This window comes from Lepisma saccharinum, chromosome 1 (genome assembly GCF_977018435.1).
Source record: "Lepisma saccharinum chromosome 1, izLepSacc3.1, whole genome shotgun sequence".
Lineage (NCBI taxonomy): Eukaryota > Metazoa > Arthropoda > Insecta > Zygentoma > Lepismatidae > Lepisma > Lepisma saccharinum.
The window spans coordinates 197,311,269-197,331,022 of NC_139229.1; the positions used below are offsets into that span (position 1 = coordinate 197,311,269).

The 19,754-nt window shown below is 37.0% G+C and overlaps 1 protein-coding gene across 1 annotated transcript in view; it reads right to left on the reverse strand.

Annotated features, from left to right (window-relative positions):
- Positions 1 to 233: 233 nt before the first annotated feature.
- The window catches only part of Ns2 (nucleostemin 2), a 28,662-nt gene continuing 9,141 nt past the window's right edge, over positions 234 to 19,754 (reverse strand). Inside the window, exon 2 of the mRNA XM_083110580.1 lies at positions 234 to 2,415. Coding sequence (XP_082966706.1) covers positions 357 to 2,405 — 2,049 coding nt within the window. The 5' untranslated portion in view covers positions 2,406 to 2,415 and the 3' untranslated portion in view covers positions 234 to 356. The remainder of the gene's footprint in view (positions 2,416 to 19,754) is intronic.

A 19,754-nucleotide genomic window follows, 5' to 3' on the forward strand; every position in this document is an offset into this window, starting at 1 on the left:
CCCCAATGAGGTAATATGGGAATTGAGGTAGTAAGAGAATTTTTTTTACCCCAAAACCATACATTTCCATTCAAACTTTGTTGTATGTCAATGTTCTTATGGGGAATAAATTAGTGAAGTATTCAGTCATGTAAATTCAATGATGTGGTACCCCAGTTCTCTTATTACCCCATCTTTATATTCCAGCGTTAGTTCATAACTTGATGTGAAAAAAAGTAAGTGATAGAAATTGCTCCAGAACCTCATAATGTTCCCACTTTATTTGCAATTCTCACATTACCATTTCCTTCTTTTAAACAATGTTAGAACATAAAGTAAGTATGATGTATATTTACATTTTGTTGCAATGGGACACATTATTTACTAGTTTTCCTTTGAATTTCTGTTACAGAGAGAACACCACTAGCAGTATGTATTCTAGTCTTTCTTGCAGAAACTTTCAACTTCTTCACACACTTCTTTACTTTTACATCATCTTTGGGTAACTTGTGATCGGACTCAATTATGCAATCACTTTCATCACGATTTGCTTCAACTGTCTCTGCTGTAGAAACTTTTAACTTCTTCATACACTTCTTTAATTTCACATCATCTTTGGGTAACTCGTGATCGGACTCAATTATGCAATCACTTTTATCAAGATTTGATTCAACCGTGTCTGTTGCAGAAACTTTTAACTTCTTTTCTTTTGCATCATCTTCGGATAACTCATAGTTGGACTCAATCACAGAATCACTTTCAATGAAATCGCTTTCATTTTCTTCAACTGTCTCTGTATTCTCATGACTTCCACCTTCTTCTTCAAAATCCACACGTACACGTATTTTGCTGAAGTCTTGAGAGACCTTCAGGTCCTTCACTGATGTAGGTTTGAGAGTTGATTCTTTGTCCTCAATATTTACAGTCTCTTTGCTGGGACCTTCCTCGGACTGTGTGGGTGGTTCTTGATCACCACTCTCACCCTCAATACCTTGTGAAACGGTGAGAGGAACTTCGAAACCAGGTGGTGGGGTGTAGAAGGGTAACTTACCCCTCTGCCAATCGTTAAGGACAATTTTAGCTACAGCATTTACATCTGGTTCAGCTTTTTTCATCAGCTTCCCCATTCTCTTTGCTAACTGTTCCAAAAAATCCTGGGTATCCGTCCAATCGCTCACTTTGTATGTTTTCACGAGATACTCTTTTTTTACTTTCTCCAAAACTGCAGTAACATAATCTTCAGGAAACGTTACTAGCTCAACACGAACAACACCCTTCAATACCTTCTCTGTATCTGTCTCCCCAGATGGATATACAACTCCAGGACAATCGATCAAATAGATCTTACGCATCAGTGTAACATACTGCCAAACCTTAGTCTCCCCGGCAATAGGAGCAACACTACAAGCTTTCTTAGAACATAATGCATTAATGATGGAGCTCTTGCCAACATTAGGGTACCCGATCAAGCCTACACTAATCTGCTTCTTATCTGAATGAAGCTTTGAAAACTGTCTAAGCAAATTAATTAGTGAACCCTTACCAAATGAATTAGTCAGGGATGCATGGAATGCTACGGTGGGATACTCCTGACTCAATATTGCAACCCATCTTTGTGTAGCCCAAGTAGGGATTAGATCAACTTTATTCAAAATGAACATGAGATGTTTGTGTTTCTTCTCTGTAGCAAGGAAATTTTCAATGTATTTACATCTGGTGCCCATAGGATCTCGTGCATCCAGAACCTGCAACACCACGTCTGATGAATCAACGACTTTGTGCAGCTCATTCCAAATCCTCTTACTCTGTCCTGCATTCATCACCCAATCCCTCTTTGCATCTCTGACTCCTCCATCATCTCGTACCAAATCGTAGTCCTTGGAGCTGTCATATGAATCTTGGATTTCCACGCTCTTCTTAGAAAACTCCTCCAAGTCCGTTGTATTCAAGTTTGGTCTCTTCCTTGTCTTCTTGGGTCCGAAAACTGCACTAAATGGTTCCGTATCAAGTAAGTGAACTCTTGTATACTTCCGAGCTTCATTTAACAGCGTCACTGGGAGTTTTGTTTGCCTCATTACAACTTGGTACGGATCCTTCAAGGCAGTACCAAGTTGCTGCTGGAACTGCTGAAGGGCATTCTGGCTGATAACTCGAGAGTTGCTGAACCACTTCTGATTAGGCTCTACCCTTGCCATAGTACCGGGTGCAACCCAGCCTTGGAATGGTGCTGAAAGTAGTATACGGCCATTCCTGTCTCGCTTAGCCTTGAAGTTTCTGTACATCTGTAGTCGCTTGATGGTTGCTCTATCTCGAGGTCTGGCTACCCCTTTGAGATTCTCCACCTTCCTATCGATATTCAAGCAGTGGGCCGACTTCCCAATCGGCCCCTTGTTCTTGGCTCGCAGCTTATCTTTTCTCTTCGTCATTTTGATGAAACTGTAAAGAAAGAACACATTCATTTCATTAACAGGTAAATAATGGGAAATGCACATTAAAATAAATGGAAATATCTAATACACTGCAAATAAGACATTTTTCATCTAGCAGTGTGTTTTTTTTACCACACACATCTGTGAAGCCTATGCTGTGTGTATAATTTATATTCTTGTGTCATATAAATGTTGTGATGGTTGTCTCTTGCTGCTTATTCAAATGGGGACTGGGCAGTTTTCACACATATATATTATACATATAAAAACCCAATCCCAACTCTAAGATGAGGTCAGTGCAGCATACAATTCAAGAGTGCAGAATCACTAGTTTGCTTGAGACATGGTGTATGTAGGGACTCTTGCATGCTAAACTGCGGGAGTGATATAGTGCTATGCTACATGGTGCATAACTTCACAGCATTTTATGGAAGAGAGGGTTGTGTACAGACTCCTGCATAACTGTGGGAGCAAGTTAGCACTATGATAAATAGTACACTCATAGCACAAAGTAAATAGAAGGGCTAGCTAGAATATGTACCATATCATAACCAGAAGTGTGTATACCACGATTCAGCCTCACTTTTGAGATTAACCAAAAAAGAGGCAGTAAAACAACTTAAAATAAATCAAATCAATTATTATTGACATTAATCATTGTCATATTTATCAAGGTTATTATTACATACTTATATTATTTGATTTGATTTATTTTACTTCACTTCTTGTGTCACTTTTGGCTAATTTGCAAAGATGGGGATGAGTGATGATATGATGCAATTGATGCATAGACATCACAAACGTCCATGCCCAAGCCAGGATTCAAAGCCGGGACACCTGGCATCACAAGGCGATGTGCTAAACACTCTGCCAGGGGGGGGCCAGCATACTTATATTATTAGCTTCCACCATATACAGGAAAGTGTCAGTAAACAACACACCATATTGATAGCAAGTTTTACTTACATATGTGTATTCTAATAAGCTAAATTCCTTGCTTGGGTTATTTATGGGGAGACTGAATCTTTATAACCTTAATAATTTCAAAGAAGATAATTAATTTATGTCACTTCAGGAAAATGCATTGGATGAGATGAGAAGTGATATTTTAAACATATGTGATTCCACCCATAAGGATTTCTGGAAGAAAACCTCAATAATATTAAACAGAGAAGTATTTAGTGGCACTTTATTGTTAAGTCCTTTTGGGTAAAGGGTAAATTTTATACACAGCTTTCTTTTTCAAGTGCAATCACCAATGTATTCGAATGAGCACCCCTTCACAAAATCTCATTTCCACCATTTTATAACAGGCTAAGAATGTATTATAAACATATGCATTTGTTACAACATGAACTTAACCTAGACAAGCAAGTCACCATGACTAGTAAATACGACATAACAATGTTGAATAAATTATTAGGATGGAGAAATAGAAGTGTTACGAAGTTAAATAGGTATACAGAGAAAAAACAGACTTAAGTTTTTGGGTGCCAAAGCAAATATATAGAAGCTCACATCATAAAATGCTGCCTATAGAAATTTACTTCAAATGAAGAGACCAATTCTGAACTGACACTCGGAAAGAACAGCCATGTCCAGGCCAGGACTGAAACATGGGAACTTTGCGAGATCAAAGAGCAACCAAGCCAGGAAGGGACATTTTGACTGTTAGAAAACTTGCCTCATGTTTACCCATGTGATGACAGAGAAGGTTTTGGTGTTTTTCTTAATCATTTGGAAAATATTATTATTATTATGAGTTACAGACTCAATGAAACAATTATGAGGCACTTTGGAACCACCCATTAAAAAGCTGTGAACCAAACAAAAAGTTCCATAAAGTGACATTAATAGGTTTTGCAATTTGCATGCGGAAACTATTAATCAGTTACAAAGGTACAACCCTTTGAGGGGTAGAGCACATTTTCTTTTTCACAAGAGTCCTGTCATCATAGCTAACTGGCTATCTACACCAGAGACCTCTACTTCTTATTATTAATCAGTTTTCCAATTATCATTCAGATGCTGAGTCAACATCAACATTTTGAAACCAATTCTGGCAGCCTTTCAAAACAATTAGGACAAAGACACATTGCCCCTTGTGAGATGTAGAAATGGTATTATTAATGTCTACGTTAGTTTATTAACTCCATGATAAGACTAAAAATTCAACATTGTCTCTTGGAAAATATATATTTAGAGGAATATGGTTACTTTAGTTGCAAACATAATATGTTAATTGTGTTTTACATTATTGCAAAATGGTTGTAGTGTGTGCTTCAACATTTAAGAAGTTACCAAATTTCTAGTATAATTTATTACTGCTTGTATTTTAATTAATTCTGTGTCCTTAAAATAAATATGTACAGAATGTTTTGAAAGTAAACTTTATCATTATAATGTGAACATTTTTAGAGAAATTTACATCAAATTTACTGCATTACATAAACCCATCCTTAAAGATATATTGAAAATACTTATGCATATCAATTTACTCCATACTCTCTTATTATCCCAAAGTGCAAATTTCCGCAAAGGAGAATATTTAAAAAATTAAATTATAATTCAAAATATTGTGACAGTTGCCATGCTATATACCCTGGTTTGTGGCTAAAGGGGGAGAAGGGCAAGGCAGTATGCTCAATTACTGGTTGCATGACCAAAAAATGACATGAACATTATAAACCATAATTTTAGTCCCAAATTATATTTGCAATTGTAAATTTCATTGAATCTGGCAACACAAGTGGAGTATAACAATTCCAATAGGGTTTAAAATCAACATTATGTTCAAGTACGCTAACGAGTACTGCATCGGAACCTCTGTGTCATTTGATTCCACTTGGGGTCAAACCTGAGACTTCTCGATTGCAATGCAATAGTGTTACCACTACACCATTGGTAAAGACAACAAGACTACTTGTCTATTTCCATAGAGCTTGTAATGGATTGTGGGGTGACGTCAAACCAGGACAGCCTTGAGCAACTTAAGACTAATTTCAGGACAAGACAATATTTCACTATAATGTTAATTTTCATACTTTGCTCATGAAATGTCTATTCTGAACAATATAAAGAGCTCCACATGGATTGAACACTTTTAATTATGACCCAGTGGTAATTAATTTTATTCTGCCAAAATTAGTATTCTGGGAAAATATTTATCCTAAATTTCCACATTCATTAATTCGTAGAGGTATCTATATGGCACAAATTGGCAGTTAAAAGAAATAAAACTTAATGTAAAAATGTTTTACAGCTTTGGAATTAGAAGTGATCACAGTTAAAGATGGTTGACTTTTGAAATGCACCACATACTTTGATTTTTCTTTGTAAGTGTAAAAATAATGCTGTAAAAAGATCATTGTCAAACAATAAGTATTTCATAAAATACCAAATGCAGTTTACTTACGTGATGTGAGTATGTTCCGTGTACAAAACAACGTTTCGGAAGTTGACTGCTCACTTCTTCAGGTTACTTCCTTGCCTTGCGTTATCACTTCTTGCCACATCAAATTAGTGTAGAACAAGGAATAATGTCATTGGTTTCACTTTGGTAATAAAGGGTTGCTAAAAATTTGCCCATGTCTTGATAAAACTTCCCTTCCTCTACTCATTCTTCGTAAAAACCACCGAAAGTATTTAAATGTCAAAACGTAAAAATTTTTAAGCTTAAAACAGTAAAAACACACTCTCCTCATTTGCCCATGTAATATCCGGTTTTCTTACTTGCAGAATGCAGGAAGTTCCTTCGATTCTATTCCCCTTCTGCGAGACTCCCCTCCCCTCTGCCGAAATCCTATGTCATTTCCAACTTGAAATCACGTGTCTCCTGAACAGCATGGATTACGCCTGGCGTGACATGAAATCCTATTTATTTATTTTTTCTTGCTTACCTCCCACCTTTTAAACATCTTTATCCACATTTCATCTAGGTTCCAATCATCTCTATTTAGTTTAATATTCCTATCTTTGCATATATTAGCAGCCTCATATACGTTTATGTTTATTTGTTTGTTTTAATTTCTAATTACCTCCCTTTTCTTAATTTTATGTTCATCTTCAATAATGTGTTAGGATAAACCCGTTCTTGGTACTTCCTTCCTAATATCTTTATCGTGTTCTCTCCACCTTATCTCCATGCTTCTTCCTGTTTGCCCAATATATTTCTTATTACATTCACACCGAATCCTATAAACACCTTTTTCTAACCCCCCCCCCCCTTTCCCTGTTTTCCTTTGTCATTCCTTCCTTCTTGTATTCTGTAAAATGTTTTTCAATATTGCACGGAGCCCTCATCCCACATTTAATATCATAATTTTTTACTACTTTTTCAAACTTTTCCAAAACCCCTATAAAATACCCCATATACCTATACTTCATTTTCTCTTCCCCTACATCTACCCCATCTTCTACTTTTCCCCCATCCTTATTCATTTCCCTTTCCTCTCTCGCGGTGCGTGCTCGCCTTTGTATCCTCCTCATTTCGTTCTCCTTTTACCCGTTCCTCTTACCTATTCTCATAATCCAATTTTCCTCCTTTTTCAATTCCTCTTACCTTACATAACCTTTTTGCTCTTATATAGAAGTTTAAAATTAAAAATACATTGTTTTTGGTTCTCCTCGCATGTTCAGATTCTTTATTAATGTATAGATCCCCTGCTAATACTTTATGAAAAATACCTGTTCTAATTCCTATTCCAGTGTTTATAATCCTAAGGTCTAAAAAGGGAGGTAATTAGAAATGAAAACAAAGAAATATACATAAACGTATATGAGGCCGCTAATATATGCAAAGATAGGAATAATAAACTAAATAGAGATGAGGGAACCTAGATGAAATGTGGATAAAGATGTTTAAAAGGTGGGAGGTAAGCAAGAAAAAATAAATAAATAGGATTTCATGTCACGTCGGGCGTAATCCACGCTGTTCAGGAGACACGTGATTTCGAGTTGGAAATGACGTAGGATTTCGGTGTAAGGGAGGGGTGTCTTGCAGGAGGGGAATAGAATCGAGGAAGTTCCTGCATTCGGCAAGTAAGAAAACCGGATACTACATGGGCGAACGAGGAGAGTGTTTTTACGTTTTAAACTTAAAAAATTTTACGTTTTAACTTTTAAATACTTTCGGTGGTTTTTACAAAGAATGAATAGGAGCATGGAAGTTTTATGAAGACATGGGCAAGTTTTGAGCAACAGTTTTTTAACAAAGTGTAACCTATGACCTTATTCCTTGTTCTACACTAATTTGATGTGGCAAGAAGCGATAAAGCAAGTGAAGGAAGGAACCTGAAGAAGGGAGCAGTCGACTCCCAAAACGTTGTTTTGTAAACGGAACGTAAGTAAACTGCATTTGGTATTTTACTAAATACTTATTGTTTTACATAGTGAATAATTCGCACATGCAAAAAACATGAAGATCATTGTCGTAGACTCTGTATTCAAGTTTGCCCATTGTCGTAGCATTAGGGTAATTCCATGTCAAATCAACCAGTGCATAAACCTTTGATGTCATGGTTTGATTGATTTGGTGTTTTAAGTCCACTTTATGCACAGTAAGGATAATCAGGACTGGACCTACAGTTTAAAGTGGGATCCGAACTACTATGTGTCTCCACCGGGTATCGAACCCAGGACCCCTTGATTACAAGGCAACAACGCTATCACTGCACCTTCTTTGATGTCATAGATTTGGCAAAATTTTAGTATCCATGTTTCTTATCGTCTGAAATATAGAAAATATTTTTCTTGTTGCTGGTTTTTGAGTTATTGAAATTTGAAGATCGACAAAATTGCCCAAAAACCACTCACTGCTGAAACTATAAATACAATTTGCAAGAGACCTGTTTCAACTACAGTGTTGGCATGCTCTCATTTTAAAGCTTATGAAGAGGGCTTACATTTGATATACAACATGTTTGGTTTTTTGCAAAAAACAAATTTTGAAAGTATTTTCAGAATTTTATTTTACAATTTCCAAAAAACTAAATTTTCAAAAATTTTACATATAGGTACACATCTACTAAAGGTTCAGTCAAAATTTCAAGGTGGTATCTCTTTGGTATCATATGAAAAGTGAATTCCTTTCAAGACCATGCGATGATTTAAGTTAACATATTTTACATATCTAACCACATTATATATATAGAAGCAATATTCACGTCACAACAGTCATGTTCAAATTAAAGCTCATTAAAAGCTGAAGAGAATGACACAAATTTGAGCTCTCTACATCAAATAGTTTTTGATCTACTTAAGATTGGGTTTTCAAAATTTGTAGAATTAAGACCATAGAGTTGCATAACAGCAGGAGCCAGTGGTACCCACACTGTATGTGTTTGTACCACTCATCAAAATGTTAAACTAATGATAGCTGGAGCTCACTCAAATAAAATAACTCTCCCAGGACATGAAAATCCATGAAAAACATACCAAGATTGTCTTTCAAAAATAATGTGTAGGGTACCACAACAGAAGTGGTACATAGATGAGTGTGATTCCTGTCCCAGCATAATTGATTTCAAGGAAGCCTTGCTAACAAGCCTTGAGGAAGAGATGATTGAAAATATAACCTACAAGCAGTGGATCGCTGTTCTTTTGAGACAATTACTAAATCCACAGAGGAATTTGTTCAAGTTTTCAAATCAGTTGATCAACCGCAAGAAACACGATTTTATAGCCAAACAGCAATCAGTATATTTTTCTGAAAAGAAAAGTTCTCTAGTGCATGATGAAGCTGTGGTGACATGTGATTTTGCTGAGAATTACTAATTTATTTTGCAGGATGAAGTGCAAGGGTTCCACTGGAACAACTTAATGGCAACAGTTCATCCATTTGTAGTATATTTTAAGGACAACGAAGATATTCTAAAACATAAGAGTTATGTCTCCATTTCAGACTGCTTGATTCACAACACAGTTCTTGTCAATGTTTTCCGAAGAAAGCTTTTAGATATCTTGAAAATTGATTGCCTCACAAACTTACAGAAAGTATATTACCGTACTTCTCTGATGGTTCAGCAGTGCAATGTAAGAATCGCAAAAACTTTGCAAATTTGTGCAACCATCATAGAGATTTTGATGGCATTGCAGCTAAGTGGCATTTTTATGCAACAGCACATGGTAAGGGAGTGAGTGATGGTGTTGGAGGAACAGTAGAGAGGCCGGCAGTCAAAGCCACCGGTAGAACATACCAGCTGAAGCAAGGGGAGATGACACAAGCATCATATATTTTATCAAAGAAAGACTTTCTGTATCACTAAGCAGTTTCTTGGTACGTATGCTTCTGTATTTATAATGTGCTTAGGTATGTAAAATATGTTAACTTAAATTAGAGTTGGAAGTGGTCCGAAAAAACTGACTTGGGGGGGGGGGAACGGAGTTTTTTTTCCGCGACTTTTTTGGTTGGGCTTTTTTTTTTTGGCTTTTTTCACAAAGTGTGTCAAATCAATGAAAATACAGGAGTTGGCAGTATTTTTCCTCTTCCATGGTTTCGTGTATCTCCATACACTTCAAAATCTCTTTTTCGCAAAAAACCAAGCATATATCAAATGAAAGCCCTCTTCATAAGCTTTAAAATGAGACAATGCCCAGGCCTGTAGTTGAAACAGGTATCTTGAAAATTGTATTTAAAGTTTCAGCGGTGAGCAGTTTTTGGGCAATTTTGTCAATTTTCAGAACTCAATAACTTAAAAATCGGCAACATGAAAAATAAAATAATAAAATATTTTCTATATTTCAGATGATAAGAAACGAGTATACCAAAAATTAGTCAAATCCATGACATTAAATTCCAAAATTTATTTCTTCTTGTTGAATTGACATGGAATTACCCATTTTGCAATTTTGAATTACCATGTGGGCTAGCAAGCATTTTTTGGCCAGTGGATGTTCAATTGAGTTATTTACACAAGCAAATATTTTCTCCCTTCTATCATATGCATGCGTATTAAAACAAACACATGGCAGAATTATGGCGGCTTCAAGTCACGAAGTGGCCACCCCGTAAGCATGCATATCTAGCCTGCAAATTCAGCATGCAAGTGGAGGGGCTTGAAACTGATTAATTGATGAAAATGAGAGACAAACATTGCAACAATGCTCCTTTTTTAAATTAAAAAATTAATGAAAAAACTCTAAATTGGATCAAATCTAGTACATCAATTAAAGAAAAGGTGATATTGTCACAGAAAAATGAATGATAAAGACTCCAAGTTTGATGAAAATGAGAGAAAAACATTGAAGAATAGCTCAGATTTTTGCTGAAAGATGAATGAAGAAGGTTAAGCATTAACCTTTAGTAGATGGGTACCCCTCGGGATGGGAGGTTTTTAAGCAATATTCACTGCTGCAATCATACAAAAAAAAATCATAGAAGGAAAACTAAATGTTATAGAGCGATGAAATTGCTTTTGCACAATGACAGGATTTAAATTTAAACATTTTATCTCTCAGTATTAAAAGGTAACTATGGAAGAAGAATACAAAAAATGAAATTTTACAAAATATACATATTATTGATCAAGTTGATACGGTCACCACAATAAACTAAAGTGAAGGAAATATGTTGTAGTGGAGGGAGGTAAAATATTAATAATGTACTTATGAAAAAGCATTGCAAATTTTCTCGGGAATTCAGTTCTTGCATTGTCCCTAAAGAATCTAATCACTTTGGAGATTTTCAGAAAATTAGCACAAAAGAACCACCTTAGATGTCACATGGACTTGTCATATTACTGTGACAACAACGTTTTTTTTTTGTTGTTTTTTTTTTAAAAAAAAAAAAGAAATATTGGACTTCAGGTAAATCCTACCAGACCCATAACAGGTACACACAGAACAAAACAGTTTGTTCTTCAATCCACAAAAGATTCAGTGCTTACCTTTGCACATATAATCTATGCTCCCGGGAATCTCTGGGACAAGTGAATGAAAACAAGTCTGTGCAAGTGGTGACTCGAGAGGGTTTGACCAATGAACTAATGAGAAGTGAATGCGGCTACCAGCCATTTGCAGCAGTGTGTACTGCTTTGCTCTGCCAACTCTGTTTCTCTCTTCCTCTTCAGTTATGCGTAACCTTGCTCCACAGATCCCAGGGACAGATTATAGGTGGATTGAGAAACTTTTGGAGAGGGTCACAGTATGTGATGTAAGCAGCCACATGAAATCATACAATTGAAAGACAAAAACTTGTTTCATAGTCACGGATTTGCTTCAATATTTTTTTACTGATAGATACTTGGTCCAATATGATAATGTGTAATATTAGACTAGTCCAACAAATATATTGAAAGTTACAAATATTTGATAATTTGAAAGTTTTCAGAAATTGGGTGGATGACAGAAAATGTGCCATATCTCAGAAACAATATGGAATATTGTGATGATTTAGGTATTGTTGGAGACAGACTTGTCAAAATTATTGGGGGGGGGGGCTCTGATCACTGAAATAAATGAATGAATGACTCACTCACTCCCTTTTTTTAAAAATAAAAATTACGTCCTGGTATAGCAGTTTTTAAGCAGCTATTATATTCCTCATGCAAATGAAATGTAACAGGAAAAACATTTAGAAAATGTTTCAAAGTCTCTTTATGTCTTTTGTCTCTGCTCATCTGTTTTTTAGATAACAATTAACATTTTTATTGAAAAGTATGTATTTACATTAAGAGACCAACCTAACAGTTTTATGATGGCCTCGGTAGCCGAGCGTGTTGGGTGGTCGACTTAACTCGCTTTGATCCAGAGGTCTCGGGTTTGAGTCCCGGCGAGGGCATGGGTGTGTTTTAATGTCCACAACAGACATGTGATGGGTTGCAAATAATGAATATTTAACAGTTTTATTTAATTATTTACATAAATGCTAACACAAATCACAGGAAAATAGTTTTACTTGTTTGTTCTTGCTACAATATTTTACTTTTTAAATTTAATTTTGCAATAATAAAAAAAAAAATAGCATGTACACTAAGATATAAAGTGACATAAACAACAAAAACATATGAACATGATTTAAAAATAAAGCAAAAGTTGCTCTACGCAGTGGGTTATTTTTTATGAACTCGTCAACCAGCGGTCTCAGGTCCAAATTATCAAGCACAGTTTGATGTATGTGGAGTACCGCCAAGCTGCTTAGTCTCTTCTGCGTCATTGTAGATCTCAAATATGTCTTTAGCCGGCTAATAGCACTGAATGACCTATCGGCTGTGGCTGTCGTCACTGGCACAGTGCGGAGGACCATCATGAATTTAGCTCCTGGAGGGTGGTATCTTGCAAAAGAAACTTCCTTATGTCATGCATGGTAGTTAGAACCACTTTCTTCTGTTTGGCGATATCACCATGCATGGACATGTGTAAGCAGAGCCTATCGGCATCCAAATCTTGCCGAAAGAATTATCACGTTTGCTGAAAGTTTGTTGTGCAACTGTTCACAGACGAGATGCTTTCTTTCTCTACGGCTGTTACTCTTTGTAGTCCTGTACATTCATGTCCTTGTTTAACACATGATTTTGCTGTGTCACACACGTCAGTGTATATTGATTTATAATGCTATTTTGGAGTGTAGAACTTGTGATGTTTGGCAGCATCAGGATTTTCAAGTCTCTTAGGGACGTGACGTAGCTGGGGCAATTCTGCCTCATCAACGAGGCTTGATTTGACCTCTGTGCATTTCAGCCAGAACTGCTCAAAACCCATTCGCTTTTCTTGAACGATGTCAGTCAAGTATTTTAGTTTCGATTCCACTTCTGTAGCACCAATGCGTGGAAACTGAATCTTACAGTTTACCTCTTCTATTGGACCCATCACATGGCAGTAGAGGGAGAGAAAGAAAAATGTCTTGAAGTGAAGCATTGTCTCCAGGTATCCAGCACATTTTGATGATGCGTCAGTAGAATCTTCTTCAGAAAATTTCTCAAGAAATTTGAGAAGGTTTTCATAGTTCCTTAAGATCTGTTGCATACTGGAGGCTCTCAACGTCCACCGACGAGGGCAAAGTGGACGCAGTCCTTCTCATTCACATCAATAATATTCCTAAATATTTGCATTCTTTGAGGGGATTCCCAAACAGTCTTTAACAAGTCGTTGGCTAAATTCATTACGTCTCTGATTAATATATGTAAAATAGTAAATATGTAAAATTATATACTTAGTATATAGTAATTAAGTCATGTGTTTTGCTGTCTCCGGTCATAGAACCCCCAAAGTTGATGGTTTAGCAGTCTCAGCCCCCCAAAGTTGATGGTCTAGAACATTTCAAATATGTATTTAATATGTGGCACAATTCAGAATAAACTTTACAAGAGAAGAAAAATAATACATTAGATCCTCTTATAATAATTATTTGGGGGGCTCTGCCCCCACATAATTAACATTGGGGGGGCTCGAGCCCACCTAAGCCCCATGGAGTCGGCATCTATGGTTGGAGAGGAGAAGGACAGTACTAACAGAAAATAACCATGTTACCATTCTTACCTGTTCAGAAAGTAGAAAAATCTTTAAAGAAAGTAATATGTTGTGATGAAAAACACATTCCACTTTGGGTAATTGTTTGATAGGGAATCCCAGGTTTTATCACAATGAATTATTACACAGTACAATCAATACATGTCATATATAATGTTAAAAATCAGAAAGATAATATTGTTCATAATAAAAACATCACAGGTTTCAGTATTCAATGCATGAACCATTGTTTCCACTGGCACACAATTATATTTTTGAAGCATGGCCCTAAAACACTCACAAATTACCAGTAATATGAGTACACATGATATTGTTAAAAACGTTGAATACATGGGAGAAGTATTACTGTGATGTTTATCCACTTTTAGCTCACTGAAATTGTACTAACAAAGAAGGTTATCTAAGTGTCCGCCTCCGATTTCCATGAAACTTGGCAGGTGTATAGAGGGGCCCAAAGGAAGGAATACGTGTTTTTTGTTTCGGCAAAGAAACGGTTTTAGGGGGCAAAACCTCCCCTCCAATGTCAAGATGAGGATAAATTGAAGTGGGGATCTGACCCCTGTCCCCCCCTCCAATTTCCATGAAACTTGGATGGTGTATAGATGGGCCCAAAGGAAGAAATACGTGTGTTTTGTTTTGGCTAAAAACCCCCCTCAAATGTCAAGGTGAGGACAAATTGAAGTGGGGATCTCCCTGTATCCCCCTCCGATTTCCATGAAATGTGGCAGATGTATAGAGGGGGCCAAAGGAAGAAATACGTGTTTTTTTGTTTCGGCTAAAAAATGGTTTGAGGGGGCAAAACCCTCCCTCAAATGTCAAGATGAGGACAAATTGAAGTGGGGATCTGACTTCTGTGTCCCCCTCAGATTTCCATGACATATATAGAGGGGCCCAAAGGAAGAAATACCTGTTTTTTTTTTTTGTTTCGACTAAACAATTGTTTTAGGTGTTAAAAACCACCCTCAAATGTCAAGATGAGGACAGATTGAAGTGGGGATCTGACTCTGAAACCACGTAAATCTGGCATAGGAAAAACACACTCATATAATTATAATTGGAACACACACCGCACAGAACTGTAGGATTGTTAGTACCAGACTCAGTGCAATTGTAGAGATATGCCGAATTCATAGACACCGTTCGGATTACTGTCACCACCAAAACAGAATGCCACCGGATTCTCAAATGGAGGTGGCCTTTAGGGAAGATACCCACTCTTACACTATGCGTATTGGAAGACATGTCGAAACCTGGGTGAGGACAACTGGTTATGTGTGAGTGATTGTAGTTTGATAATGTTATTGCGTAGGTGGAGATTAATGTCACTGTGTAATAACAGGACAAGATCGGAAAACCGTCGCACGAAAATTTTCCAAATCCTAAATCCATACACATCTAATGGTTGGAGAGTGCCAGTCAATGCTTTAGGTATTGTCAACAGAGTAATGTTTTTGTCCCGTGGTGTCACCTCTCGCATAACAATATCACTATGTCCACTCCACGAATCCAATAGCAGAGCATGGAAACCCGAGGGGGACACAGGGGTCAGATCCCCACTTCAATCTGTCCTAATTTTGACATTTGAGGGGGGTTTTGGCCCCTAAAACAGTTTTTTAGCCAAAACAAAAAAACACGTATTTCTTCCTTTGGGGCCCTCTATAAATCTGCCACGTTTCATGGAAATCGGAGGGGGACAGATGGGTCAGATCCCCACTGCAATTTGTCCTCATCTTGACATTTGAGGGGAGGTTTTGCCCCCCAAAACAGTTTCTTTAGCAGAAACAAAAAATATGTATTTCTTCCTTTGGCCACTTCTATACACCTTCCAAGTTTCATGGAAATCGGAGGGGACACAGGGTCAGATCACCACTTCAATTTGTCCTCATCTTGACATTAGAGGGGAGGTTTTGCCCCCTAAACCAGTTTTTTAGCCGAAACAAAAAACACGTATTTATTCCTTTGGGCCCCTCTATACACCTGCCAAGTTTCATGGAAATCGGAGGGGGGACACTTAGATAACCTCTCTTGTAAGACCAGAGTTTTTGTCCAGAATGCATATGGGTGAGTCTATACCGAATGGTCCAGCACTGGGTGCTTCACCATTTTTTAAATTTTCAATATTTTTTTCTGCCTTACACACCTTTTCATTCATAATAGCTACTAACCGACTTACTATCCCATTTGCATTATGTAATTAATAAATACAATAATTTCAATTGCATGATATTAAAAATATTTTTATTTGTAACCAATAACATGCATTTGCCTTTTTTGCCCAAATTCTCAGTTATACTTGGAATCTCAATATAATTTATTTTTTACAGGTACCTCTCATAGAGTACTCTTTGTGCTGTAAATATCAAATTTCTTTTAGATTCCCCACATTTTGAAAAAAATGAAAACCTAACATTTTCAAAGAGCTATAACTAAAAGACCAAACCAGTAGCAGAGTTCAAATATGTATATGTTTCCTCTAAAAAAAAATAGCTTTGATATGACATTACTTCCCTACTAAAGAAAAGCTTAAACTTGATTTTTCATCAATATCAGTTTTGGTCCTAAATTTCAGCCATTTTCATTAGAGATCGTGAAAAAAAAACAGAACATAAGCTGGAAATGTACTAAAAACAACGTTTTTTACCACTGCTTTCTACAAGGGTTGGATAAAAAGTAATGGCAACACTGGTAAAATTGGTACTTGACTGTATTGGCAGAGGAGCACGTGTTACATTCCTTCAAAGTAATCGCCCCTCATCTCTACGACCTTCTGTCACATGTATGGAAGGCGTCGTACACCGTCAGCGCGTCCATCTCTGTCGATGTCCCGCAGTGACCACCCTATAGCACGTATGATGGCTTCGCGCGTGTCGTAGTGCTTCCCGCCCAGTGGTTCCTTCATTTTGACAAAACGGTCATAATCACACAGTCTCATACCGGTGAATACGGCGGATGTTCCAGTACCTCCCACTACCAGTTATGCAGGAGCGCCGTCACATTGTTCGCAGTGTGACACCTTGCATTGTCAAGCAGGATGATGGGACACCGTGCCGTCGCTTCCTTCTTAATGCGAGACGAAGGTGGTGTTGCAAGAAGGTGCAGAAATAGGCTGCGTTGACCATCTGCCTGAGAGACGTTGTTCTTCTTGCCTAAACATATTGTTAGGGCGCTTGCACTGTCGTCCTCTGCTTCAGAGCACTGCTGTTTTTGACTGAATAACATACAATCGCTCCCACTCACCATACTTCCTCGTCTGACATTCATTTATCAGCCACGAAACGCTTGTGGCGCTGTGACTCACCCCTTTCACAGGACAGCAGAGTTGCCATTACTTTTTATCCAACCCTTGTATCATTTTTCTTAGATGAGTTGTCATAATTATTGCAACTGTCTGCAAAGGCCAAAAATGCCGGAAGTAATGAAACAAAAAATGGTCACCATTTTTAAATGAAGTCAAGTATTATAAACATAATGCCTGCTTTGAACTACCCTTGCAAAGAGGTTAGAACAACAAAAATATTGAAAATTTCAAAAATGGTCAATCAGACAGTGCTTGACCATTTGGTATGGACTGACCCATATGCATTCTGGACAAAAACTCTGGTTCACGGACACTGCCGGCTTGTAATGAATACATTGACTTTCAATGGAATCGTGTGTCCGTGACTGTACAATTTCTGTGAGCTAAAGTGGATAAACCTCAAGTAATACTTCTCCCACCTATTCAACATTTCTAACAATATTATGTGTACTCATATTAGTGATAAATTCTGCCATGCTTCAAAAATATGATTGTGTACCAGTGGAAACAATGGTTCGTGTATTGAATACTGAAACCTGTGATATTTTTATTATGAACAATATTACCTTTCTGATTTTTTAACATTGTGTTTGATATGTATTGATTATACGGTGTAATAATTTTCATTGTGGTAAAACCTGGGATTACCTATCAAACAATTACCCAAAGTGGAATGTGTTTTTCATCACAACATATTACTTTCTTTAACCCTTAACCCAAACCATGTTTTTCTTGTCAGTAATACGAACCACCAGTCTGTCAGACCAACACGCATTTATTTATTTTTTTTACATTCAATTTATTATTTTTCTTGTTAATGACAATGCAAAATATGTGTTCTGTGAGCCTTAATTATAAACTTACAATTATTTTATCTATGTAAGGTTCAATAAATAAGAAGTAGTATTTATTATTTATTCAGAACACAGTAAAAATTGGTCCACCTGCTGCCTTCTTTGAGAACATGGAAAGCATATTTTCATGAGTGGATTTAAAAATTCCGGAGTACCAAAAAATTATAAGAAGATCAGTTGTTATTTTGAGCAATGCAAAGATGTTTTGGCGTTCAACACTTCTCCATCGCGCTGCGAAACTAAAACTGAGGAGGTGCTTGAGGGGCATATGACACGTCAGGTGAAGTTGGCTCTGGAGGAGAACAGGTGACGACACAAGCAGGAACTTCACAGTCGTCCAGAATCTGTTTTCATTATTGTCACTACTTGTTCCAGAATCTCCACCATCCTGTGACTCAGGAGAATAAATGGGATCAGCATCAGAGTGTTGTCGATTGTCTCAGAATCAGCACTTCACTTTCAACACTGTCATCCTCGACTTCAGACTCTTTGTTTCCTAATAGTTTCCTCCCTGGATCGTTTTCTTTCTTGGGCCATGGGAACTCTGTTCACAAAAATACTACAAAAGAAACAAAAACAAATACTACAAAAGAAACAAAAACAAACACTCTCCACACATGTACACAACTCGAACCACGCGGTATTATGGACCGGGGAGATTCCAACGTAACCCAAACTACCCAATCTCACAGACTCTGTTAATCACAAAAAAAAACTACCGTGCCGATCGATACTCAATAAGCCATTGATACGGCTTGGCTCGTTCAGAGGTAAAGATTGTGGAGAAAATGTACTGGGAGTTTCAGGGTGGAGAGCGCAACAGTGTTGTCACATGAACCGGATGAAATTTTCAGGCAGTCTGCCAGACCGATTGTTCAGGTTAAGGCTTAAAGATTTTTCTACTTTCTGAGCAGGTAAGTATGGTAACACAGTTATTTTCTGTTAGTACTGTCCTTCTCCTCTCCCACAATACCTAAATCATCACAATATTCCATATCGTTTCTGAGATATGGCATATTTTGCATCATATGGTGCATTTGTTCATTCACCCAATTTCTGAAAACCTTCAAATTATCACAAATTTGTAACTTTCAACATATTTGTTGGACAAGTCTAATATTACACATTTGTCACACTGGACCAAGTATTTATCAGCAAAAAAAAAAAGAAGCAAATCCATGACTATGAAGCAACCTGCTCTGGGTGATTTCCCGTGGAATGACACTTATCCAAGCATTTGTGCTTCTGAGTCAGGAGTCATTCTTGGTTGATGGTTGACTACAGTGGGAGGCTCAAAGGGGATTTCATGCTTGAAACCAGATATTACATTGATCAGCTGTTGAAAGCATTTGGGAACATTACTTTAATGCTAAGAGTCCAAAACTTATCTTGCCAAGCCTAAAACTGAAAATATTTAGGGATGTAAACCCCATTTACATCACATGTCAAGTGACATAGCAGCAGTCCAAACAACAGTAAACAAATGGCAATACACAAAGAACTATGCATATTGAAGAATATGCATGGAAAAAAGCCTTTATCCACTAAACATGTATTAAGTAATAAATAGAGACTGGTTTTAAAAGAGAAGGCCTTTTTTTTCAACACGGATCATGGAAAAAATAACAGTGTTGATAATTATCTTTCACCAACAAGATTACATAGTTTTGACTTTCCTTTTTCAGCCCACATTCCCTCCTTTTCCCCCTTTTTTAAAACATTTTCCTT